This window comes from Pteropus vampyrus, unplaced genomic scaffold (assembly GCF_000151845.1).
Source record: "Pteropus vampyrus isolate Shadow unplaced genomic scaffold, Pvam_2.0 Scaffold88, whole genome shotgun sequence".
In the NCBI taxonomy this organism is placed as follows: domain Eukaryota; kingdom Metazoa; phylum Chordata; class Mammalia; order Chiroptera; family Pteropodidae; genus Pteropus; species Pteropus vampyrus.
Window position 1 is genome coordinate 4884548 of NW_011888869.1, and position 26877 is coordinate 4911424.

Here is a 26877-nt window from a genome sequence, read left to right on the forward strand (position 1 = left end):
AAGCTTAATTAACTTATAATAGATTCATGAATAAGTCAAATTAGTTCATTTAACTAGCATGGTGTAGGTTAAAAGGCTTAGGCATTTAAAAGCTTACAAAACAATTAGAATGACAGTTTGTATTTGTGAGCAATCAAAAGGATGATTAAATATACTTACTCTGGAAACTGAAATTAGTTGAAATTTCTTTTAATCATTTGGGAAATTAATTTTTGGCGATTTTCTCTTTTCATTTAATAAAATAGAAGAGGTGTTTGGTGTCTGGTGCATCGTGATTTTCAACTATTCAACACCAATTATTTAGTGCCTTCTTATTGCTATCTGGAGGAATGGTCCTATTGATAAGCTATTTTAATGTAAACTCTAATTATCGAAGTTTTAGATATTTTTATTTATATATGTATTGTAATTACTATATTATTATACCATTTAAAACATATTTTAAAGTGGATATCTCTGTGTGCCCACCCTTGCACATGTGTGTGCCCTCTCTCATGCACTCTCTCACACACGTATGTGTGCACACACATATGCATACAAAACGAATAAATGGAACTTCTATATTTTGAGTAGAAAAACATCATCGAATATGTATAAATGTCAAAAAATTGAGAAAAATTTGCAGAAAGATACCGTGGATGTTTCACATTTTCAGAGTCCAGGAGATTCTTTCAAAAGGTAAAATAGAATGTCACACTTAAATATCAACCTGATCATTTGAAACAATCTCATAAATATCATATTCTTATCAGTTGTCATTTTTTCTTCACCAGTTAACCATTAACTTAGATAATTCACCTTTTGAAACTAATTTTCCTCAATTGACTTCTTTTAAAAGTTTTCTTCTTAAAAAGAAATCTCCCATGAGTAAGAAAAGTAATTCCTTTTTTTGATTAACCAACATTTTTCATAAATACATTTAATTCTTTTTTTTTAAAGAGGAAAGATAAACTTTGTTTTTATATTTAATACTGAAATAATAGATTATTGCCAGATAATCATATTGACAAAGTAATATAATAGTTTAGATGGATTGTATAAGTCTTTTTTTTTGAGTTGATAAGTCTTGAGTTTAATTATATGTATAATAGCACAAAATAATCAATAAGTATTTTATTCTCTAATTTATCTTCTACTCCTAAAAATGACTTAAGGCAATAATTTATGCTATGCGAGTTCATATAAAGGCACTTTAAGTGATTGTTTAGAGGCACTTTTTTTGTATATCAATTTACCAGGATACTAGAAATTAGCCATATTTGATAATGAAATGCTGTTCTGCCTCTAAATGTGTTGGACTTTACTACAATTCTTTACAAAAGTTTCATCATGTTGTAATTCATACAGCGTCTCCCTTTCCACCATCATCTCCTCTTTCTGCTTTATTCCAGATGCTGTTCCTATGTAGGTCGGCGGGGAAATGGACCTCAGGCGATCTCTATTGGCAAGAACTGTGATAAATTTGGAATTGTTGTTCATGAACTGGGCCATGTGATAGGCTTTTGGCATGAACACACGAGACCAGATAGAGATAACCATGTAACTATCATAAGAGAAAACATCCAGCCGGGTGAGAGGCTTCAGAATATGTTGGGTTTAAGGTTGACTGACTATCTTTTAGTTGTGTTTATACTATTTGTCATTTAGCTTCTTCAAAAATGTGAACTGACTTTTTTGATATGATAGAATCAACGTTTTGCTTGATTAAAAAATACCCTCGATTTTTTTAAATTGATCTTATATGTTTTTTTAGGCTTGTTATTTTTTCTTAAGATTTCGCTGTTTCATTTCCAAACTTCTGTGTTTCCTAAGAATAGATATAGGCTATTGAATCATAAATTCATATTATTAAATATTTTTTATAGTATTTTCTATACTTGTTCTATAATTTATGCTACAGGAATTTAGAAAGAGTCCAGGGTTTCCATTAAATGTGATGCTACTATAGGAATCTGTATTATACTAGGGGCGATTCCTAGAGAAAATTTAAGGCAAAGGAGTCATTTCCAGGATAGACCAAATAGTTTCTGTGAGATTTCTCTTAACCTTGACTACCCTAAAGACAAATTCTTAAGAATGTGAAATATAATACATAATGAAAATTTAATTTTCCCTGATAGTTGATGTGTGATAAATCTCATTTTAAAGCTTTTTATTTGTTTTAATGTTCATAAATTTATAAAGATGAGTACCTTTCAATTGATGAAAGAAAAATCTCATTGATTGGAACTGCCTTATAAGATAGTATGTATTTCAAGTATGAGCGAATTAAAAATGTGTCTTAATTTACTTATTCATAGCCAATTTCAAGTTACAACCATCAAATTTTTTAGAATTTCCTGTAATTAACAGCTTTGATCTATTTATTTGCTCATTACATATTCGGTGCCAATTATTTCTTGAGGCACTATTAGATGTTAGTAATATTGTCATGAAAAATATAAAGCTCAGTGTGGGATATGTACATATATATAAATGATTGGAAGTGAGTAAGAAAAGTAACAATAGTCATATGTTGAAAGTAGCATAGAGTCCATACAAGATATGATAAAATGTACCTTGGAGAGTCAAGGGACATGTCACAATGGACCTGAAATTCAGAAGTAAAGTAGATGCATTCTAAGTGCACAGAAGAGTGATGGAATTTCTAAGCTGAAAAAAACAGCATAATCAAAGCTATAAATACATAAAATTGAATCATTTATATTTTCCTATTGTGGCTATGGTTAGTTACAAGGGAGTCGAGGGGATTAATTGGAGATGGCCTAGGGAGATTAGATTATAGGGGATCTATATGAAGCTAGGGAACTTAGATTTTATACTTTAACTACTGCAGAATAATTGAAAGATTGAAAGTGAACGAGCTCAGATTTAAAAAAAATAATAATTCTTTGATTTTGGGGATTATTAACTGAGAATGGAGAAGTAGGGAAGGGGAGGATGAACCTGAAGTCAGGGAAATTTGTCCGAAACTTTAAAAAGTAGTTTATGAGATGACTAAGCCCTCAGTTAAAGTAGCACAGGTCAAGAGGAATAAGAGAGCATAATCTTTCAAAAATATTTTGGGAGGAACATCATCATATGAGGGGAAATCTTCACGTTTTTATTTTTAAGCAACAGTATGAATGATGGCACCATAAAATTAAGTAATATGGACAAAGCAATATATTTTTGAGAGGGAGAAAGATGAATAATCATTTCATTTAGCATATTATTGAGTCTGAGAAGCGTTTGGATGATCCAAGTTGAGATGCTCCAAGTCAAGATGCTTCACGGACAAAGGAAAGATGAGTCTGAACTTTAGGATATACGTAGGATAGAAATTTGATATTGAATTTGACTGTGGAGAGAAATACTCGAGGGAAATGAAAATAAGATTGAGGATAGAAAATGGGGAATACTAATATTTAAAGCAGGATTTTATAGAAAATCCCCCCAAAATCTAAGAAGGTTTGGTCTAAGAGGTAGAAAATAAATGAATGTGATGTCTCAGAGAGGAGATCATTTCAAAAACGATGAAATAATCTGCAATGCTGATTATCAAAGAGAAGTAAAGAAAATTTATTACTCCCAAAATAGAAGATGCTAAGTCCTGAAACAGATATTAAGGTTTATTTTATATCATTAGGAGAGAAAAAAAAGAATTTCTGAAAAATAGTTCAATTAGTAATTAAATGAGAAGAAGTTTTCTGTTAAACGCTTACTAATTTTCCTCTATTATGTGGACCAAACAATTTATAAGAGAATAACTTTCGAGAATGATTTTTACTCTTAAAAATAGGACTCTGGTTTAACATAAATAAATACGTACCTAAAACAAACAAGAAGTGTATAAATAGTGTATAAATATGTAATGCCTTATGCAGTACTAAGCTAGTTATAGCTATTCAAACTTTTGTTGACTCAACATTCAGGCCATTAGAGAAAATAATTTATTGAATGAGATTACTTGAGTATTTGGAACTACTATAGCAGTGCAATTCTAGTATGAAAAAGTCCATGTTAGAGATTAATCTTCAACAAATTTATGACTTGCCCCAGCACAGAAACTTAAGATCAAGTGTTATTCAAGGGCAACGTCTAACAAGTGCAGACTTTAGTTTCACGGTTATATGCAAAATTAGTGACTATGATAGGTGCCAAATTTGTATAAGAATTAGATACTTTTCTCCATTTTAGAATATGACTTCGAGAAGGAGGCTTATTATTTTGAAGTATACTCTTTTTGATCAAAAATGCTCTCCAAGTAGAGCTTAGAGTAGATTAATCAAAAAGGATCTTGTTTCAGTTTTGAATGAAATTTGCTGCTGTTGTTTTACCTTTAGTGAGAAATCACATAGCTGAAGTCTGCTGTGTTGTGTGTACATACAGACATTATTTCATATTTTTTGTCAGTGTTTCGTAGAAAGAATTATAGAGCAAATAAGAAAATAAATTTTGTTGGTCTTGGTAAATGCAATCATACTAGAAAGGTCGTAAACTCATTAACAAAAATGTAACTTTTTCTAATCATTCCTCCAGTACTGAAAAAAAAAAAAAAAACCACTAAGATTTTAAAGAAACAAATATGAAAACATAAAAGAATATACATAGAAAACAAACCTAAGGTATGCTTTTGGCAATCCACCTTTTTGCCAAAATTAACTTTTTAATGATTATTCAGTATTACTCTTTCGTTGTGATATTAAGTAAACACAATGGTACTGGGTGGATACTTTTGCACAACCTGGGTGTTAGTATGTAATTACAACTTGCCTGAAGATAAGCCATTTAGTAAAGAAAAGATGTAGGCCTCTCAAGAGCTCTTTTGTTCTCTTCTCTGTTAGAAGGCTTCTGAAATGTTATTTGTGCCTGATTCTTAGGTCAAGAGTACAATTTTCTGAAGATGGAGCCTGGAGAAGTGAACTCACTGGGAGAAAGATATGATTTTGACAGTATCATGCACTATGCCAGGAACACCTTCTCAAGGTTGGAGTCTCAGGTTATACCTTTTGACTTTTAATTACTTTCCTCCATGTGGGTCCTCACAAAACTATGCCTAACATTAGCAACTAGAAACATTTTCAAATATTGCTACCGCAAAGTCCAAAAATACTTCATCAACATTTATAGTCTACACCAGGCATTTGAGGTTTTAAAAACATACTTTCATATTTCCCATGAAATACGTAAATTCAAAGTAAAAATTTAAACAATACAAAGTATTTAAACTCTTCTATATTACTAGATCATAAAAAAAATCAATTAAAATGATGATCAAACCATTCAGTACGTTATATTGGCAAATCATTATTTAATGAAAATTAGGCATTCACGAGTCAAGTAGGGTACTTGGTCATTGAGTTGGAATGTCATATTTTCTATGTGACTTGTGTTTTCCACTGTGTACTTTCTACAGCTCAAGTACTAGTTATACTCAAAAATTGCTATAGTGATTTAATTCTCAAAGAACATGTTAGGAAGATATTTTACTACGTATAATTTAGAAATTTATCATTTCTCGACCTTAAAATTATTTTATTAGGGATGGAATTCTATTTTTAAAGAATGCAATAAATTTGGATTTCGATTACTTTATTCTAAAGATGATGTCATAAAGCAAGCAGTTCCCAGGTAAGGAATTTGGAACTGTTAAACCACTGAAGTCATCCCTTTTTCTCATTTTATACTCGTTTTATACTCATGTCTATTCCAACTCATTCTTTTGGCACATATTTGTCTGTATCACAATTCATCAACATCTGTTTCTAAATGTAGAATCAAGAGAAAGATAAAAAAATCAAATTAACCCCTCCTTTAAAAAATATACTTGGTAAAAAATAAAGAAGAATGGGTAAATGAATTACTTATACTTGGATTCATTTTTAAATTATGCTTTTTTGAAAAGACCAAATTTTATTATTAAAAACTAAATGTTAAAAATTTTTAAAATTATTTTCTTCTCAGGTATATATACACATATATACATATACATATATACTCATACATATATATTCAAATATAATAAGTATTGAAATACTTATTGTGTCTGGAATTGAATTGAGGTTTTGATAGAAATACACCTATAAATTTGGTCTAAAATGACTCTTAAGGAGTTATAAAAATTTATTTTTAGGTCAGTGCTTAGGATTTAATTTTTTATAGAAACATGTAACAAATGGGGATTTGGGTCCTGGTTCAGCAAGGCGGCTCTTGTATGCTGCTGAAGTACGTTATTTAGAATTAAACTGTGTTTTGATTCTTTGGAACACAGGAAGTACTGGAAAGTGGAGAAAATAATTTATTCTTTTTATCCTTGATAGCTGATGAATCTGTACCAAAGTTTAAAATATGTATTTCTCCTCATTCTGTAGTTATTTTACATGTTTAAATTGCTTTTTTTCCCCATAAACTATCTGCTGTTACTGCCTGCAGTCCAATGCTCAACCCCCCTGCCGCCTTGGTGTTGCATGCCAGCCAGCCTTGACCTATTATTTTGTCTAATTGTTTTAAGATTATTCTATTCAGTTTTCCTAATAAACTTGTATTTCTATAGTGAAAGTAACCATATATAACTGTCAGAATTAATCCAATTAACATTATTTTATTGCTTTGATTTTTAAGAGGATGTTCACTAACTCATACATATATTTAAATCACTGAATTTCAGGAGAAAATATTTGGCACACTTCTCAACACTTCTCAGTCATCACCTCCAAAGTATTCGAAGCTTCTCTCTCTTTCTCTACTGGTAAAAAACACACAGCATACAATTTACCATCTTAACCATTTTTATATGTACACCCTCAGCAGTGTTTAGTACATTCGCAGGGTTGTGAGACAGATATCCAGAACTTATTCATCTTGCGAAGCTGAAACCCTATGCCCGTTAAGCAACTGCTCATCCTCTCCTCCCTGCAGTCCCTGATACCATTGTTCCACTTGCTGTTTCTATGAATTTGGCTACTTTAGACACCTCATTAAGTGGAATCATACAGTATTTGTTTTTCTCTTACTGTCTTATTTTCTCTTATTTCACTTGGCACAAGTACTCAAGGTTCATCCATGTAGTCTAGCATGTGACAGGGTTTTTCGTTTCCTTTTTAAGGCTCAATAATATTTTATTGTATGTATATGACATAATTTTTATCCATCTTTCAAAATTTTTTAGCTATTTGAAGTCCTGTGAGATTCCATATTTATTTTAGGACTATTGTATTTCTATTTCTGCAATCTATCCCATTGGAGTTGTGTTGAATCTGTAGATCATTTTGAGTCTATGGAGTTCTTAACAAATTAAGTCATCCAATTCATAAACATGGAATGTCTTCTATTTATTTATGTCTTCTTTAATTTCTTTCAGCAGTGTATTATAGCATGTAGCGTACTAGTCTTTCACATTCTTAGTTTGGTTTATTCTTAAGTATTTTATTCTTTTTGGTGCTATTTCAAATGTAATTCTTTTTAAATTTTCTCTTTGGATTGTTCATCATTATATAGAAATACAACTTTTTTTTGTATGTTGATTTTGAATTTTTAAACTGTGCTGAATTTGTTCATTAGGTCTGATAGCTCTTTTGGTAGACTCTTTAGGGTTTTCTGCATATAAAATCTTGCAAACAGATAATTTTACTTATTTCTTTCCAATTTGGATGCCTTTTACTTCTTTTTCTTTCCTAATTGGTCTGGCTAGAACTTCCAATACTGTGTTGAATAGAAGTGATAAGAGCAAGCAGTCTTGCCTTACTCTTGATCTTAGATGAAAAGCTTTCAGTTTTTCACCATTAAATATGATGTTAGCTGTAGGCTTTTCACATATGGTCTTTATTATGTTGAGTTAGTTCTTGTCTATTCCTCGTTTTTTGAGTACTTTCATTATGAAAGTGTGTCGAGTTTTGTCAAATGCTTTTTCTGCATCAATTAGTTGAGCACGTGGTTTTGTCCTTCATTCTGTTAATGTAAATATTTGAAGTTTTACAGTTTCTTCTATTCTAGACCTATGGAGTCTATAAAACTTTTAGTCGTTTTCATAAATATAGCTCATCAGCAGATTTAGGGACTTTTGGGAAGAATAGGGCTAGACATATAGGGCTTTCATATGTACACATAATATGTAATGTAGATGCTTGCTAACTGGGACTACCCATTTTTCATTAGTAAAAGAATTGTAAAATTTTATACTTTCTTAAAAAACACAGCTCACTCTCCTAATGTAGAACAAATGAAGATTAGTAATTGAAGCCCTCTGTGATATGTCCCTGGCTTATTGATCGTGCCTTACAGAGAGTGTTCAGGAAGAATCTGCATTGCTTAATGGCCTGGATGTCAACAGAGAGAATAGTTAACTTCCTGACCACAGAAAGAACAAAAGAATGGGTGACTGACCCCCTTCTGAATGAAAGGCAGGTTACCTCGGTAGACAGAATGAGTCGCAATTAATTATTCTATTGTCTGGCTTTGAATATGTACACTTTAAGATGTGCTTGACCTTTTAAAATTGAATCTCTTTTGAAAACTGGGGAAAAAAACTTTTCAAAGACTACAAATCTGTTTTAAGAAATAGAAAATAGTGAATATTTTATTAGTACTAAATACTACAGAAATTATAACACTTCATCAGTTTGGATTTACTTACTTAATAATCTGTTAATTCATGCAGCATAGATGAGGGGTGGCATTTGTCATTGTCACCCTTTGGCTCAACTTCCCTTTCAATTGCACTGGCTTAGCCTGAGTTGCATCTTATTAAGCTCTCACTTTTGACGGTCAGTTCTCCTAAGTCATTAGTTCTCTCTCCCTCCCTTCTCAGCTGGTACCCATATGGAGTTCTGTAGATATGTAGATTTTGCTTTAAAGAGTTCCATTCTCCATTTGAGTTATCTGGTTTTATATAAAGATCATTATCTTTACCAAGAAGCTAGGGAGGTTAGTCACGTATTACTTATAGATCCTGTCATTCTTCTGTTTATCATCTTCCAGATATTAACAGGTTTCCTCAGGCTAAAAGATAAATTCTCTGACACTCAGACGCTTTAGATAGGGGTCTTCCCATTTCTGGGCTGTTGCATTTCTTGTTGTTTCTCGCTGAGACTCTCTGCTCCCAGTTACCCATGTTGTCCTAACCTTCACTTTCTTCATGTTTGGTTGAAATGTCAACTTCCAAGTGAGTTTTTCTTTGATCACTCTATTTAAAAGTCCATCACTGGACAATCAATGTCTATCTTCTTTATTTTTCTTCATAGTATTTTCACTATCTCAGTTATCATTCTTCTGTTTAATGTCTTTCTCTCCCCATCAGAATCTGAGAATCACAAGAGGAGAAATTTTTGTGTCTTTTGTTTACTGCTATAAATCTAGACCTATAAACAATGTTTAGTAAATGTTTCTTGAAGGAAGGAATTATTAGAGCCAAAAATATTGTTCTTTTAACTTATAACTTAAATACACTTATTTATTTGAAACTTTTGGAAAGAGTGTCCCATCATTTATCCCAATTTAAAATATTTTTTTTACAATTGTATTTTTTAATTTAAAATATTTTTTTAGCAAGCTTCTCTCTTTTTGAAAATCCTCATATACACACTTCATCCTTCTCATTACTTGGAATAGCCTCCGAGTCCATCTAACTTTTAAGCACAGTACTTCCTTTAGAGCTATAAATGTAGATACTTATTGCAAAATTAGACTGTGTCCTCAGTGTACTATATTCAGAATTTTTAGTCATGCATATTAAGAAAAATATGAGTTTCTATTACGACTTGGGTACAAAACAACTCAGTATCTATACCGTAACATTATTAGAGTGTTGCTTAAAGGTTTTTTTGCTTATTAATTTTACTCTATATGTATGAAAATTTTATATTATATGTGTGTGTATCACAAAAATAATTTGTTTTAAAGTGTTTTATTAAAATCTGATACTCTTGTTTTTCCTTGTTCTTTTAACATATACTGTAATACTTGGAAGAAGTATTCTTAGAATTAATAGTTTAACTAAAACAATTAACATATACATACACATATGTGTATATTTCATTTGAATTTTATAATTTTAATAACCTCAAAAATGTTTATTGTAGGCTGTCTTAAAGAAAATATTTCTCTATAAGGGAGAACTGTTTAACAGCTTGGATATCTAAGTGGTTCTTAGATCTGCTTGAGAGACCAAAGCAAAAACCATGGGGTACTTGGTGGGGACTGTGTAGAATTCCAGATTTTTAAAATCATAGCATAAATTTCTAAGGAAAAAGTGATTATCATTTAATACACAATTTTTTTTTTTTTACTTTGATGAAAGTCTGGCACACTTTTTAAAGCTCAACACCGATGTATTTCCCCTTTGATTGACTCTAGTCTGAAAAAAATAATCTTATACTTCTAAGGAATATATTTGTCTTAATTTGTTGACTTATGTGTGTCTTGTTTCTAATTTTTTTCAGGGGGATGTTTCTGGATACTATCCTCCCCTCTCGTGATGATAATGGCATACGTCCAGCAATTGGTCAGAGAACTCGTTTAAGCAAAGGAGATATTGCACAGGCAAGAAAGCTGTATAGATGTCCAGGTATTGCACCATACAAAAACACAGAAGCGTAACTGTGCCAGAGTGTGCTCTTCCAGATGAATAAGCCATGGTTTGCTCAGCTGTTTACTTGTCTCTTTCCATGCTGGCAAGTGACGTATTCAGTTCAAAGTCAGTAATCATAAAATGAAATAGGAGAGAACTCTGGAACACCCACTGATATAATTAAAAACAAATTGCTAGAAATCAAATTTTAAGCACAGGGATAGTATGTTTTATTTCTTTTAATTTAATGAGCAAAGGAGCAGAAAACATGGTTGGTTGATAGTTGTTATTAAACAGTTGCACGATTTCATAGTCAAATGCTAAAAGTGGTCAACATAAAAAGAATGGAGTCTGAATGATCTTTTTTGTAAGTACCATTATTAATGGTATACAAATTGAAGTTTTATTATTGGAATTTATAACTTTGTTATAAAAAAATCCGTTCTAACCATGTTGCTAGTGAGCTCCTGTATGTTTTGGTACTGGATAAAGTTGTGAAAAAGAGGTTAATGGAAAGTCTTAATAATAAATTTCAAAGGGAATATCAGTGCCTTATTGGTCCCAGAATAAAAAGTCTGCTTCCAAATTGGAAATGGTGCATACATCATGTCCTGTACACTCAAAATTCATTGAAACATCTTATATCAAAGAAGCATGTTTAACTTTAACACAACTTTTCCCAAACTTTTTGTCCATGTATGTGTATGTAAAATACACATGCATGCGTGTTATTAATTTTTTTAATTTAAGTTTTCATAAGAAGGATAAATTTATAAGTAAATGGCACCACAGTGACAAAAGACATGAGTGATCCTTGGCTAATTTCTGGCAGTACTGGATGAACTATGCTTTTTAAATTTCAAAGTATAAAATTTTGGGAACGATTATATGATTAATAGCAATTAAATAAATGGACATACCAACCCATTTTGATTCTCTCTCTGAATATGTTTGTACGTACGTTAGATTTAAAAAGACACTAGAGATGGATTAACACACTGAAAGTCAGTCAGCAGGAATCAAAAAATAATCTCATTTATGACACTGCAATTTAATTTTCAACTGATGGCTCTTGAATCTTTTAGTTATTAACAGGAAAATAGTAAGTATAGTTTTCACTTGAGACTTTAATTATGTAAATAGATAAATGGGCTATTTTCTTACTTGAAATATAATAATACGTGCATTGCTTTGTTTAATATGATAAAACCACATTCAAGAAGTCACTATCATTAATGAGAAAGATATCTTGTTTCCAAAGCAGTACAAAAAGCAAGTCTTTGTATTGCAGCTTATAAATTGCATGGCATAAGGGAGAGCTGAAACGTATGTTTATATTTTAAAAATAAAGAATATATCAACTTTTAGTTCCCAAAAGTCTTTGAGAATGACTTTTTCCTCTCTTGGACTTCTTAATGTTCACCAATCAACTCCCACTCTTTCTCTCTCTTCTGTCCTTTTCTCTGTCCCTCTTAGTCACTGAGCCCACACCTCTGCCACCCCCTCTCCCTTCCTCCATTCCTCACTCCCTCCCTCTGCCCCGGGCTGTTTGCTCTAAGCCTTCCATGTGGTTATGTATTTAAGTTTCTCCATTCTTTCTCAATGGGTAGCACTAATGATGTGGGTGTAAATATACTTGCCATAGGCAAAATCAAGTTCAGCTACACCTATGCAGTAGCTTTAACAGTAACTCCAAGTGCATCAATAGAATAGTGGTTAAGATCCATAACTATAGGTAGAAGTCTGAATAGGAGGACTGATCTGCGAATCATCTAAGAAGAAAGTAAGACTTTATGAAGGGAGATCTGCTTGTCTTGTTTTTTATACCGAGAAGAAGGGTTATAAAACTGCATATGGAGTTTGTCTTACTGTTTTGTTAGAAATTGCTGGTGAGTAGAACCAGTCAAAGGTATTTGGCTACCTTTTACTTCAACTTTTTCTCTGTATCAGTTTAATGTTAAAAGTTCTATTATTTCTGCATTTTATAGAGCTATTCCTTAGAGTTTAATCTTGAAAGGAATACCAGCCGGGTTTATACTTAGATATCCTAGGTTGTGGCTTTTATGGTCTGTGATAAGTGGGGCTCTGAGTCCAAGAGGGCAAGTTTCTAATAAACAGGTCACAATAGGCAGGCTGCAAATACTGTTGCTTTTCCTTTAGTAACATAAAAAAATATGTTTTTATCTATGAGAAGAGGAACAGCATTACAAATATATGTATTTTTAATTTTCTTAAAACAATATAAACTGTCAATTTTATGGGACTTTCAAGCTTATAAATAACTCGTAATCCATTATTATATTTATCTACTTATATATGCTAAAAATATAAATTAGGCTTATATGTGAAAACTCACTTACTTATTATGTAGTCCATGCATACTCATCATGAAAAAAAAAGCTCCATACAGGAAGAAAGGTGTGTTATTAAGGTGATGGAATGAGGATGTTTCTTTTAGTTTAGAATTGTTTTAATTGCCATTTCTTGCTCTTACTTTAGAAGCAGGCAAGAAAAATCCCCTTGCGCGTTGCTGTGTAAATAAAGACTATGATCCTTTACAGCCCTGGCACTCTATTGATGGACGACAGTCATCCATTGTCAGACCGCATAGGTCCAGAAAGGAAAGAGAAGGGGAACAGAGAGCTACTCGACACTGGAACTGAATAAGTTTCTGGACACTCTTGCCCTAAAGGCCAGTCTTGTGTCCTTTTGACAGCTTCTAAGCTTTTCTAGAGTTAAGGCCTCTTAATGGACAGTAGCTAATGCTACTTGCCTGTCACAGTAATCCCTTGCATCCTACATACTTTCAAGACAAAAGATATTCACATGGGAGCATAGAATGGCTCATTGTTACAACCATTTATTTCCTCTTTATCCCAGTAATTTGCAGTTTACTTGTGAATGAGAACCTTCCTAGGGTGTATGAGTTGTAGTGTGTCTTCTTCTCTTCATAAGTGACTAATTTGTTCTCTTGTTCTCTTTGCTTTTAGCAGGGCCTTCCTTTTCTTGTGACTTTCATTTTCTAAATATATTTTCCTCTACCTTGATCTAATCTGAGGATTACTGTCCCTTTTTATTTCTAAGCTGCTTAATTTAACTCTTAATAATCTCTGGTCTTTTTTTGCATTTTCTCTTAATTTAGTTCTGTAGCCCAATGAATTTATTGCTTCTAGCTACTTAGGACTTATACCAACTATCACTCTAATATTCCCTCAGTCTTTCTTAATTAAATATGTCAAGCAACAGTAAAATTAGGAAGAATATAAAATAAATTGATATTGTAAAATAAAGAGGCTTCTGAGAATTAGAATCATCCTTTCATGTAAGTGTTAGGTGTTGATTTTCTGTTTAGTGACAGATAAAAGTCTAAGTTTATTCTTTTATATGTGCATATCTAGTTTTCCCAACTCCATCTATCGAAGAGACTATCCTTTCCCCATTGTGTAGTTGTGGCACCCTGGTTGAATATCATCTTACTATATATGAGTGGGTTTATTTTTGGCCCTTTATTCTTATCTATTGGTCTATATGTCAATATCATACTGTTTTAGTCACTGTAGATTTGTAATATATTTTGAAGTCAAGAAGTATGAGGCTTCTAGCTTTGTTCTTTTCAAGATTGTTTTGGCTATTCGGAGTTTATAGTTCTATATGAACTTTAGGACTTTTTTCTCCCTTTCTGTAAAAATGCCATTGAGATTTTGATAGGGATTGCATTAAATCTGTAGATTGCATTGGCTAGAATGGGAATTTTAGCAATATTAAGTTTTCTAATCCATGAACACAGGATGTCTTTCTATTGTTTTGTGTCTTCCTTAGTTTCTTTCAGCAATGTTTTATAGTTTTCAAACTACAGTGTACAAGTATTTTGCTTCATTGGTTAAGTTATTCCTAGACATTTAATTCTTTTTGGTGCTGTTATAAATAGAATTGTTTTCTTTATTACCTTTTCAGATTATTTACTGTTAGTGTATGGAAATACAACTGATTTTTGTATGTTGATTTTGTATCCTGCAATTTTGCTGACTTTATTAGTTCTAACAGTTTTCTGCATGTGGGTGTATGTGTAATCTTTATGGTTTTATACATATAAGATCATGTCATCTGCCTAAAAAGATATAAATTTAACCTTGGAATTGTATTTTGGAGTAATTTTGATTAGGACAGTGACGATAATAGTTTTCCTTTGTATGCTTTTATGCCTTTTTTCCTGAATATGACTTCATTTTGTAATTCGAAGGAACATTCTAACAATTAAGACACAATCTTTCTACCTTTGGAAGAGGTAACCCTTTGGGAGGGTTAAAAAGAGGACTGAGGACATCATAATATTTGACCCCTACAAAGTAACTTTATAAAGTTCATATCAATAAGATAGACACTTTATAAAAGAGAAAACTGAGGTCGAAGCTTTTGAGATTTACTTGTATGACATAATTAATAAGTAGTACATGACTGTTTTCACATCAACATACATTGCTGAGTAAATGGACAGACTACACATTTTAATTTAGTAGTGCCACACTTTCTTTGCTCATTTTTCTTTAATTTTTTAAATAATAAAGTTTGCATTTTATATTTGAGCATTAAATATAAAATGTTATATTTGAGCATTAATGTTTAGGAAAGTTGATGAAAATCTTCTGTAGTAGAAATTACATAGCCTGGGACAACCACGCTTACTGAGGAAAATAGATTACAACTTGACTATAGTTATTTGTATTTCTTACATTATAAGCAGGTGCGATATAATAGATTTAATAAATTTTTGAATTATGTGCTATATTCTTTTTTTCATTTTAGAGAGTTTTTTGTTTTCTTTTTATCAGGGCATTATTATTTTTTTACATTTGTAGATTCAATATATTTAATTGTTTTAATTGCACTTTAGAAAAGACAGTACCAGCATTCCATATGGCTTAGTGGAGTTTTCAATCATTACAGAATTTATTTTTAAACTGCCTTGAATTATAGTTCTTTTTATTGAAACTCACTCAAGTGCAAAATGACATCTAGCATTTAAACTGATTTTAGTTAGAAGAAGCACATTGTCTGCATTAATAAATCTTAAAATTTTTTTATTTTTCTAAGGGTTCTTTTAATGTTATATTTATCAAGTGCTCTTAGATGATTCATGAAAAGTGCTGAATTATGTATTTTTGACCTTGAACATTTTCATTTCGTTTTAAAGTTGTTTTTATCTGCCTCTTCATCAGACTAAACATTACTTACTCTTACTTTAAATTTATTTTGTTGTGCAAACATAATATCTATGTTTTTAACTAAATATATACATTATATCAGACTGCTTTTATAGTTCTAGTTTGTGTTTTCAAAGTCATCATCTTTCTTTCGTTATTTAACTCAAGATATACAGAACTCTTTATGATTTATTGAGGATTTGATGAGACAAGAGTTCACCTGCTGGTAGCTAGCTATGGCTCAATAATATGGTAATATCTCAGGTTTTATTTCATTCTTCTTCAGAGGGAAGGAACTGTTCTTTCAAATTGTTGAGTAAAAGGTTTAAAGATGACTGGCTGCAGTGAAGGGGAGATTCTTGAATTAAGGATACTTAAAGTATCCTAGGTTTATGTGGCTCATACCATGTCTTGCAAATTCAGCAGGAATGGTTCTGACCACTAATCTTGGCTGAACCAATGAGCTAATTACATTCTGCCTCTGCCTTTGTTGAAATGGCCCTAGAGATATCAATCATACAGATCTTAGGGCTATGAAGCTGATAAGTTGCTATTTCAGATGACTGGTAATTAATTCCAAAAAATTAGACAGGCTTAGTAAGAGAAAAATATAATTGCTTTTTCAGAGATTTCTGCTTATGATCAGCAGAAAAAAGAGAGTAAATAAATGTCTACATCCTGTTGGAAAATTCAAGTCTTCTATGACGATTTTATCTTTCAATTTTGGGTGCTTATTTTGAGAAAAATTTTCCTTGTGTATGACATTTTGCTGCTACTCTTATTAGTTATTTCTTATTATTCAAGATTTTTTTCCAACTTTCATATGGAATTCACTATTGAACTTAGCCTCAATTTACATTGAATATGTTAATGGAATGTTTCATGTGATCCTAGAACCACATCAACTATTTATCCACTGGCCTGAATTGAAATATGAGTCACTTACAGATTGGCTACTGGCTCCTTGAGAAATGAATGGCAAAGGTTTCCGTGAGGAAGAACTTTATGCATGCCACATTATTTATCTCATAATTTTGTATAAGTATACTGAAATTCTGGTAAGAGAGGCATAGAAAGAAATTACTTAGAAAGGAAAAATCTTTTATAAAACACAAATATATATTCTTGTCTAACACCAGAAGACTCAAGGTTTTAATTATGATCACACAACTTTCACAAAAATTAAAGAATAGTCTTATTTTTTTTTTTAGGAAACATAGATGTCATCTTTTTTTTAAAATCAAATGTATGATTTTTTTTTTTTTTCAGCATGTGGAGAAACCCTACAAGAATCCAACGGCAACCTTTCCTCTCCAGGATTTCCAAATGGCTACCCTTCTTATACACACTGCATTTGGAGAGTTTCTGTGACCCCAGGGGAGAAGGTAGTTTATAATATCAAGAGTTCTCTTTCAGTCTCATATAAGTATAAAGGTTCATCTTTCAAATATAACTTGCTTTATTTTTTATTCTTGTTAGGTTCATCAAATAAGAGACTATATAGCATAGAAAATTTATAATGGAAATTGCTCAAACTCTAGGAATTTTTTGAAAGATATAATTTTTAAAAAATAATGGTAAATGCTCTAAAGGGTTGAAATAATACAAATTATGTTCTCAGACACAATGAAAGTAAGTTAAAAATCAGTATCAGAAAGATAACTAGAAAAATCACACATATTTAAATAAGAAATATATATCAAATATCCAATTCAGCCAAGAAGAAATTATAACAAAAATGTGAAATTATTTTCAACTGTAATTTAATAGAAATACTGAATATCAAGCCTATAAGATGCAACTTGAGCAATATTTAGAAGGAAATGCACAGACTTAAATGCTTATATTAGGTAATAAGAAATACCCAAGACTAATGAGGTAGACAGCCATTTATAGAGGCTAGAAAAATAAGCAATTAAATAAATGAAAAGGTACATAAAGAAGGAAGTAATAAATAAAAGATAAAATTAATAACATAAAAATAACACGGTATAAAGTATGAACAAAGTTGGTACTTTGAAACAACTTAGAAAAATAGGTAAATGGATGAAAGGGAGTAAAAAGAATAATAAAGAAAGCACAGTTATATAATGTTTAGAATAAAAAGATTCTTATAATCATAGATGCTTTAGATATCAAAATGAGAATAAAATAATATTTTAACATTACATCAATAGCTTTAAAAATGTAGATAAAATGGGCAAATTACTATAAAATATTACTTACTAAATTCTTACTCAAGAAGAAATAAAAAGTTTGAATACACCTATAACCACTAAAGAAGTTGAATTATTGTTTAATTAAATTATTAGATTTTTTTTCAACAATAAAAATTCACACTCCGATGCTTAATCAGTGAGTTTTACCTAACAACAAAATAAGAAATAAGTATAATCCTATATAACCTCTTGCAGGGAATAAAAAGGAAGATACGCTCTTCTATATGTATGGCTAGCAAAACACTGATAGCCATCCTGACAAGAATAGTGTAATAAATGAAAATTTTAACCAAGATTCACACTTGAATTTGGATGTAAAATTCCTCCCAAATTACCAAACCAAATGCAGATATACATGTACGTATATGCATGTGTGTATGTATATATATGCTATAGTATTTATATATGTTCCAAACGCAGATGTATATACATGTGTATGTATATACATGTATTATATATTATTTATATGTTTGTATATATGTATAAATTTATATGTATGTGCATATGTATACAAACACCATTAGATGAGTATCTCAGTCAAATCAAGAAAAAAATCTATTAATGATTTAGCAACAAACCCTGAGCAAACTAGAAATAGAATACGTTTTTAATCTTATAAAGAGAATTAACAAAGACTATTCCAAATACCATTATTTTTTGAGGAATTTCTAAAAGTATTTCCTTTGAGATGAGTATGTCCACCACACCACTTTTTCAACAGTCTGGTGAAAGTCATAGCACATTAAGACAAGAAAACAAAATTAAACATATAAGGATTAAAAAGGAAGACATGAGATTCCTCTTTTAGTTTGGTTATAGAATTTAAAATTATTAAGAAATGAAATTATAGAGTCTATTAATTTCTGGATTCTGTCTAGAATGCTAACTTTTCAAGACCAACATTGTATTGATATTAATCTTTATTTTCTACTAGTTATTAAAAAAATTTTATCATTTGCCTATGACTAATGCATCTGTAATGATTCAGATATACTTTGAGTTTTGGTGGGAATGCAGTTGCAGTTAAAGTTTGATGTTCTTGATAACTGAATGTTGTTAAGAAAAATCATGGGTATGGAGCTGTGCAGGATGTCACAATGCTCACAATGAAAAGAGAATGAAACACTTGTGTAATAACAAATAGATTTTGCAAATAAAAAAATTTACATTTTTATGTACATTTTACAAGTGACTTAGAATAGATTTTACAAATGACTTGGGATACATGAATGCATACATATATATAGTTATTTTTAATTTAAGACATATGTCTGTTGTAATATAGTTATAAGTGTTCAATTTCTGTTTAGATTCTTTGAGTAAGCCCCTGGAAAACATTATGAAAATCATTCTAAAAAAATGCTGAAGAGCAAAATATAAAAGATATAAAACTTCAGAACAAATTTAAAACTACACATGATTTTTGAAAAGAAAACGTAGAATATAAAAGTTATGGAACAAGGCTAAATCAAATTAAATCGGCTCATAAGAGCCAGATAATATCTGAAAAAAAATTGTTCCTCCTTGCCAATTGCAGTACCCATATCATTAGCAGTCATAGTAATTCAATTTTTTTGTATGATTACCAATAAAACAGTATTTTCCAAAATGATGCAAATAGGAAGAAATCAACAAAACTATTATCTTTCCTATTATGTTTCTTAATATTGTGTGTGATGATGAGTGAATAAATTGTATTGTTCTAAGTGACCAAAGAACAATATTAACTTATCTTTTTATTCTTGTGTTTTTTTGTGCTTGTTTTTGTTTTTAAATTTAATGGGGTGACATTGATTAATTTGCTTATATAAGTTTCAGGTGTACAATTCTGTAATATACCCTCTGTATATTACATTGTGTGCTCCTCACCTAAAGTTTAGTCTATTTCTATTACCATATATTTGACCCCCTTTACCCTCCAACTTCCCTCCATCTCTCTTCCCCTCTGGGAATCACTGTACTGTTTGTGTCTGTGAATTTTGTTTTTGGTTTATTTGTTGCTTTCTGTTTTACATCCCACATATGAGCGAAATATGGTTCTTGTCGTTTTTCATCTGACTTATTTCGCTTAGCATGATACTCTCAAGATCCATTCATGTTGTTGCAAATGGCAGTATTTCACTTTTTCTTATGGCTGAATAATATTCCATTTTTATGTACCATATCTTCTTTATCCAGTTATCCATCAAAGGACACAGTTTGTTTTCATGCCTTGGCTACTGTGAATAATGCTGCAATGAACATAGGAGTACATATATCTTTACGGATAAAAGTTTTCAAATTTTGGGGGTAGATACCAGAAGAGGGATTACTGGGTATTTGTATTCTTAACCTTTTGAAGAACCTCCATACTGTTTTCTATAGTGGCTGAACCAATTTATATTCCCACCTTCAGTGCATGAGGGTTCTTTTTTCTCCACATCCTCTCAAATATTTGTTATTTCTTGTCTTGTCGATAATAGCCATTCTAACTGGCGTGATGTGGTACCATTCTTGTGCTTTTATTATTTTATTTCTTTTAATATTTTGTTTTATTCTGCTCTTCTTAGGTTGGAAGTTTAGCTTGTTAATTTCAAGTGCCTGTTCTTTTCCAATACAAACATTTGTCTACAAATTTTCTGCTAAAAACTACTTTATCTGAATTTTACTGCCTTGACATATAGTATTTTTGTTATTTTTCATTTCTAATTTTTATGTCTTTTATTATTTTTTCTCAACCCACATATTTTTCAGTAACATGCACTTTTCTTATTTGTAAACATATGACATTTTCCCAATATTCCTTTTCTTATTTTTTTCTCCTTTAGTCAGTTTTTGGTGAGAGACCATAGTTTTTATGTCAATCCAAAATAGCTTGAGGTTGGCAGTATGACCCTGAAAGTAATCAATATTGTAAAAATTAATCTTTGCTTCAAAATATATTTTGTGCAATGGTTGGATGCAAAGGTCTATATGTTTATATTAGTCTTTTATTTATTTAAATACATTAAAATATAGCTAGCATACAATATTGTATTAGTTTCAGCACATTAGTCTTTATAATTGTGTTTTTTATATATTCTCTATATTATTGTTTTTGACTCTTTCATCTATCAAATAGAAAGATATATTAATATTTATCCCTATTTAGTAGGTTTATTAATTGCTCTTTAAAGTTTTTAAATATATTTTGTGTTGTATTACATGTCATATGCATATATGTTTATAACATTACATTTTCCTGATAAACTGTTATCATTATATAGTGAATCTTTTTTATTGCTAGTCATGGTTTAAGTTAAAACTCTGTTTTTTCTGATATTAAAAAAGATATACTTTTTAAATTAATATTTTTGCCTATTATGTCTTTGTCTTGCTTTAGATATTCAATCATTATATGATCTAGTGTCTCAGGTATGTCCCTTTATACAGCAAACAGTTTAGTTTTATTATTTTTCCAATTTAATCCATGGAAATGGAAATTTTGCCTTTAAGGAGAGTGCTATTTGCAGTTACATTTATTGTGATTACCAATGCATTATTACCTCTTACTTGCATTCCAAACTTTCCACTTTCTTTTATTTTACCTTCTGCCTTCATATGTATTAAATTATAGCTTTATTTTCCCTCATTTAATTTTTTTTCTCTCTACTTGTTTGAAAGTTTTAAATACATATTCTATTATTTGGTATCTTTTTTCTACCAGCTTACTTTCTTAGAGGAGTCATGTTTAATTAACATCTTTATCCTCTTTCAAAACCATAAAACGATCCTAAAAAATTCTAATTCACATTATTTTGTTTGATATATGCATATATGAAAAACTGCTAAATTAATAAAGATAAACATCACATTAGAAAATGACTAAGGAAGTAGAATATTTATTGAAGTAGCAATGCATATAGATATTTAATCAATATATAATATTGTTTACTCTCACTCTTTATCAAAGAAATGCTATTTGAACTAACAAAAATGTGTTGTATTTCACCTATCAAATTGACAAAGAAGGAACAGAATGATAATATCAAATGATAGTGAGGTTACACAGCTCCTGGAAGTAAAAATTGAAATAACCTTTCTGAAGGACTTTGGTAATCTATAACACATTTTGAAAAATGTGATTACACTTTAACACAAAATTTCTCTTAGAGCAATTATCTGAGTATATGCAAAGATAATCACTTACAATAAGGAAATATTAAAACAAAATAAAATTTGCAAACCCAAAGAAATTAATTGATTTTTTTTAAGACTAAATATTCTATTTTACAAAAACATGCAGAATGAGCAATGTAAAAGAGAAAGGCTTATTCGATAATTTCTTTATCAAATTATATTTATTAAGAAGAAATAAAGCATGGTAAAAAATGAGAAAACTGTCACTAAATTTATCTCTTTGAAGATAATCACGTGAGTTGTTATCTAAAAATATCATGGCACCCTTGTTACAAACATTTTTTTTTTAAAGACTGTGTTTCCTGGCACTAGAGGATTATGTTGACAATATTTTGGGAAGTTTAAAAATCATAAGCATGAAAAGATCTAATTTTTAAAATACATATGTTAGAGACAGTATCAAGGAAGACTATATACCCAACCAATGTTTATTTCCCCCTTATGGATTTATATATAGGTTTTATTTCTTCTTCTTCCTTTTATGTTTTATAATAAGCATATATTATGTTATGGAGGGAAAATATCATGAAAAAATAAGATATGGCACAACAATGTGAATATGCTTAATGCTACAGAACTATACGTTTAAAATGGTTAAAATGGTAAATTTTATGTTATGTGTATTTTATTTTACCACAATGAAAAAAAAAAATGAGATTGTCCATGCACGTGTATGTCTGCCTAGGATTGAGCCTGCCAAGATAGAGACAGATTCCTGTCCAGTCTAAGGTCGTGCTTGATGCTGAGCAGTGCATGCTGGTAACAGTCCAGGCTGCACACCTGAGAATGCAGCTGTTTTGAGCTGACAAAAGCATATGATATCGATTCTTTCATCTCTCAGAACTGATTGATCTTTTAACAAGGGTAGACTGCTTGTGTCTTGAATATGGTTAATACTTTTTCTTTTCCTATATAAGCAGTTTAAAAGCTATTCATTTGACTACTTTCATTTTGCAAAAAGTTTCCTGTTAACCACTCATCTAATGGTTTTCACATATGGGATCAATTTACAATATAATGTTTATATTGCCAAAGGTACTGCTTAAATTTAACAATTACTCTATAGATAAATCTTTGATTCCATTAAAATGTGTCTCCTGGTGTGTGAAAGAAGTCTCTGCTATCAGGAGTCTTATACATATGTAGGAAAGGCAAGGCTAAGTAGGATAATAGGCAAGCTCTGAAAAATAATTGAAGAAAGCAAGATACAACTTGTCGTGGATTTGCAGAGATGAGAGAGCTCAGATCTTGTTGGAGCTATGGCAGTTAATTCGCAGAAGCATGGAGAGCACTGACAGTAGAAAAGGAAGGAGAACATTTTTAGGGGCATTGCAGAGTATCATCTATAGAATTTTGCAATCAATAGATAGAGTAGAGTGGGGATTCAGGAAAGGGAGGTATAAAAAATGTTCCTGTGAGGAGTAGTTGTCAATGACAAATCAAAATTTTTAAATCCAGATGTTATCATATAAATCTAAGTAGAAAAATTATTTTCATAGCATAATCCAGCTCCTGTTTTTCACCTGTCATGTAATATATCCCTGATGGATTAGGGATCTACCTGAGTCACACAATTAGTCTGTTGTAAGGCAGAGATTTGAAACAAAGCACGTGTTTTCCTGTTTATTCTTTTTTAGATTTTAAGGTAAGAATCTTTTATTTTGAGATGCTGATTTTTCTGTGAAACTTTAAAATTAAGCTGATATTTTTGTTTCCCAGCATAGTTGGATTAAGTAAAATAGATTCATACTCGTATTTATTTCATAACTGTTTTCAGCATTTATATTGTGAGAGATGCCTGAATATGGACCATGAAAATAGTAATATTACTATTTTCAGATTACCTTAGTGTTTTTCTACATATTATCCATTTAAATCCTTCTGATTTAATTCTGCTGACATCAGCATGATATGATATGATGACCTCTATTTTATGGTAAGAAGATTCATTCAAGCTCAGAAAGTTTAAGTAAACTGACAAACTGAGAAGCTAGAACTTTAACCCGTTTTCTGACTCCCAATCATAAACAGCTTCTAGTTGCAGAAAAAGATGCAAATTTTTCCCTTTAGTATGATACAATTCAGAGCTGAAAAACTTTAATGACCCAAGAGTTGGCAAATTTTTCTGGAAAGGATATACAGTAAATATTTTTAGCTTTGCAGGCTATACAGTCTGTTTCAAATACTCGGTTCTATTATTGTTTCTCAAAAGCAGTCCTAGACAATATGTAAAGGAATAGTTCCAAAAAAATTTTCTCTATAAAAGCTGACTACAGGCTGGATTTGGCCCATGGAGTATCGTTTACTGAGCCCCGTTCTTCTAGCCCCTAGTACCTCCAAGAAGAAAACTGTAGCCTCCTGGGAGAGTTTATGAGGCTTATCCAAGCTTCTTCTGGCTGGAGCCCAGAAATCTATTTAATTTATTGCTTTCGATTCTGATATCTTTCTAAAGAGCTATTTAATAATATTAGCCTAATTGACAGATCTGTACTGTCTTCTCCATCCTCAGCACCATAAGGTATAAGTGCTATTCCAGTTGATCTTTCTGTGTTGCTCGTGGAATTAATCTAGGTAGTCAGAAATGTCTTCATTGTGCAGACAGAAAGTTCATTGATTATCTTTCTCTGGAGACTTGCAGACATCTGGTCCCTAGACTGTCGATCTGCCTTTCTTCAAGATCCTCAGTGCAGCATTGTAAAACAGAGTCTTTAATAAGCAGACTCTACCACAATGATATCAGTTTAACTTTGCAGAATAACAACTAAGACTCCTAAATGATCACAGGAAATCTTAGAATTGTTCCTATTCCTTGTATCTCCCTCAATCTCATGTTTCAGGGGAGTTGTGGTAATCTTAAACTGATAAATGGTAATACTTATCATAAGAAAGAAAACATTTATATATTAAGGAAGTTTTTATTTTGCTGTTCTTAGAAAAAAAGATGCAGCATATTTACATAAAATAGCATAATATAAAACAACCAAGTAGTTTCCAAGTGCTTATAATTTGTAATTCAAGCATGAATTCTAATAGCAACCTTAGTCAAAGGCCAGCATCTTACTTCTGCATCAGAGCGCTAAGATTTGATTTTAGAAAACCTATCTTTATTACATTTTCTGCTTCTAAAGAACTCTGTGTTTTATATTAAAGTAGGCCAGTTTTGTTACTCCACAGTGCTTGGTGTTTAAAATAGAAGATTAAAAACAAGATAGGAAACTTTGCTGTTTAGAGTTATTGCCCTTCCAAACGTGTGTGTGTGTGTGTGTGTGTGTGTGTGTGTCTGTGCCTGTGTGTGTTCCAAACTTCCAATATTAACTCTTTGTTAGCAATCCAAACACATTGTTTTAATTTTGAATAAAATATGGTGATGTGTACATACTTTCAATTTAGCTGATTTTTTTTCCTTATCCAGGAGGAAGTTGAAACTATTTACACACCATTAGAAAACTCCCCTTTAAATCCCAAAGGGAAGCCACATAATGAGCCTTGGGGTCTACTGTTTGTGTCTGTATTGTAGCTGGGCCGTCTCTGCTGTAATAAATGAATTCTTGTCTGATCATACAGAGTTGAAACCCTAGTGGTTGCTATAGGGAGAATACAAATATGAATGAAACGTAATATCAGGCAGTGGTAATATTCCCTATTTGTAGCAGACTTAAAGCAAATACAAAGTTAAGGGGGAAAACCAGGATTTATTTCCCAATTATGTCCTAAGAATAACTCAATGTTGCATTGGTATTCAGAGATGGAGCAGAAAAGATATTGAGATCTACAGAAAAATAGTTTAGAAATTATGCATTTTGATAATCAAGTGTTGATGATTATTGAAAAATATGATGAGTCTTTTGTCTTTGGATATTTTGGAAATTTTTGTAAACATTTTTGAGAATATTTGGAATGATAAAATTGGGTGAAAGAGAAGAATACAAAAGAAAAACACTATAAATAAGGTAGACAGAAATAAAGGAACCATTTTATTAAAATCAAATTGTCACATTACTGTATTATCTTAAAAAAACAGTGTTCCTCTATTTTCACATCTTTGATAGATTTCATCTCTTTGTAATATAGAAAGTTTGTTTAAAGAAACTGATTTAAATGGTAATATGTTAATACTATTATAAGGTACAATTGGCTTCCATTATAGTTAGATAAATTCTTAGTTTCTTTCTCTGTAAAATGGTTATTTACATGTGCAATTTATAACCAGCTTTGGTGTACAATATTATCAATGATCATTGTGGTGCTGAGATATAATATGCCATGAGAAATATTTATCATTATGCTATATCTTCATTCTGGGAAGATGTAAGCCAATTTAGGATTGATTTGCCATAATTAGTAATCAACTTTTTGTTAAATATTGTGCTCAAGAAAGTGGAGAAGTATATATTTTCTAACACAAAAATGATAGTACTTTCTAGAATATGGATTCAGGATTGATTGATATATTTTTTTCATTCATTTCTTTTTTTTTGGTCATTCCTTGAGAGTCCTCTTTCACCTAAATTTTTATGATCATCACAAAAAGATTTTAAAAATATTGTTACAAACTATAGTTTTATATTAGAAGCATAATACTTATAATTTTTTGTTTTTGGCTAAAGTCTATTTCAGTTTCTAGAATTAAAAAACAGGTTTGCTATACACCTTAAACATGTTAGCTTTTTAAAACACGATCGAGTTAGAATGAGTTTTTGAATATAAAAAATACTTTCCAAATGTATTTTTTCATCAGAGAGGCAAATTTTTC

At 30.8% G+C, this 26877-nt stretch overlaps 1 protein-coding gene across 1 annotated transcript in view; it reads left to right on the forward strand.

Annotated features, from left to right (window-relative positions):
- TLL1 (tolloid like 1) overlaps positions 1 to 26877 on the forward strand; it is a 171693-nt gene that overhangs the window by 91735 nt on the left and 53081 nt on the right. The window contains exons 6-9 of the mRNA XM_011363716.2: positions 1392 to 1570; positions 4863 to 4968; positions 10419 to 10543; positions 17017 to 17132. Coding sequence (XP_011362018.1) covers positions 1392 to 1570; positions 4863 to 4968; positions 10419 to 10543; positions 17017 to 17132 — 526 coding nt within the window. The remainder of the gene's footprint in view (positions 1 to 1391; positions 1571 to 4862; positions 4969 to 10418; positions 10544 to 17016; positions 17133 to 26877) is intronic.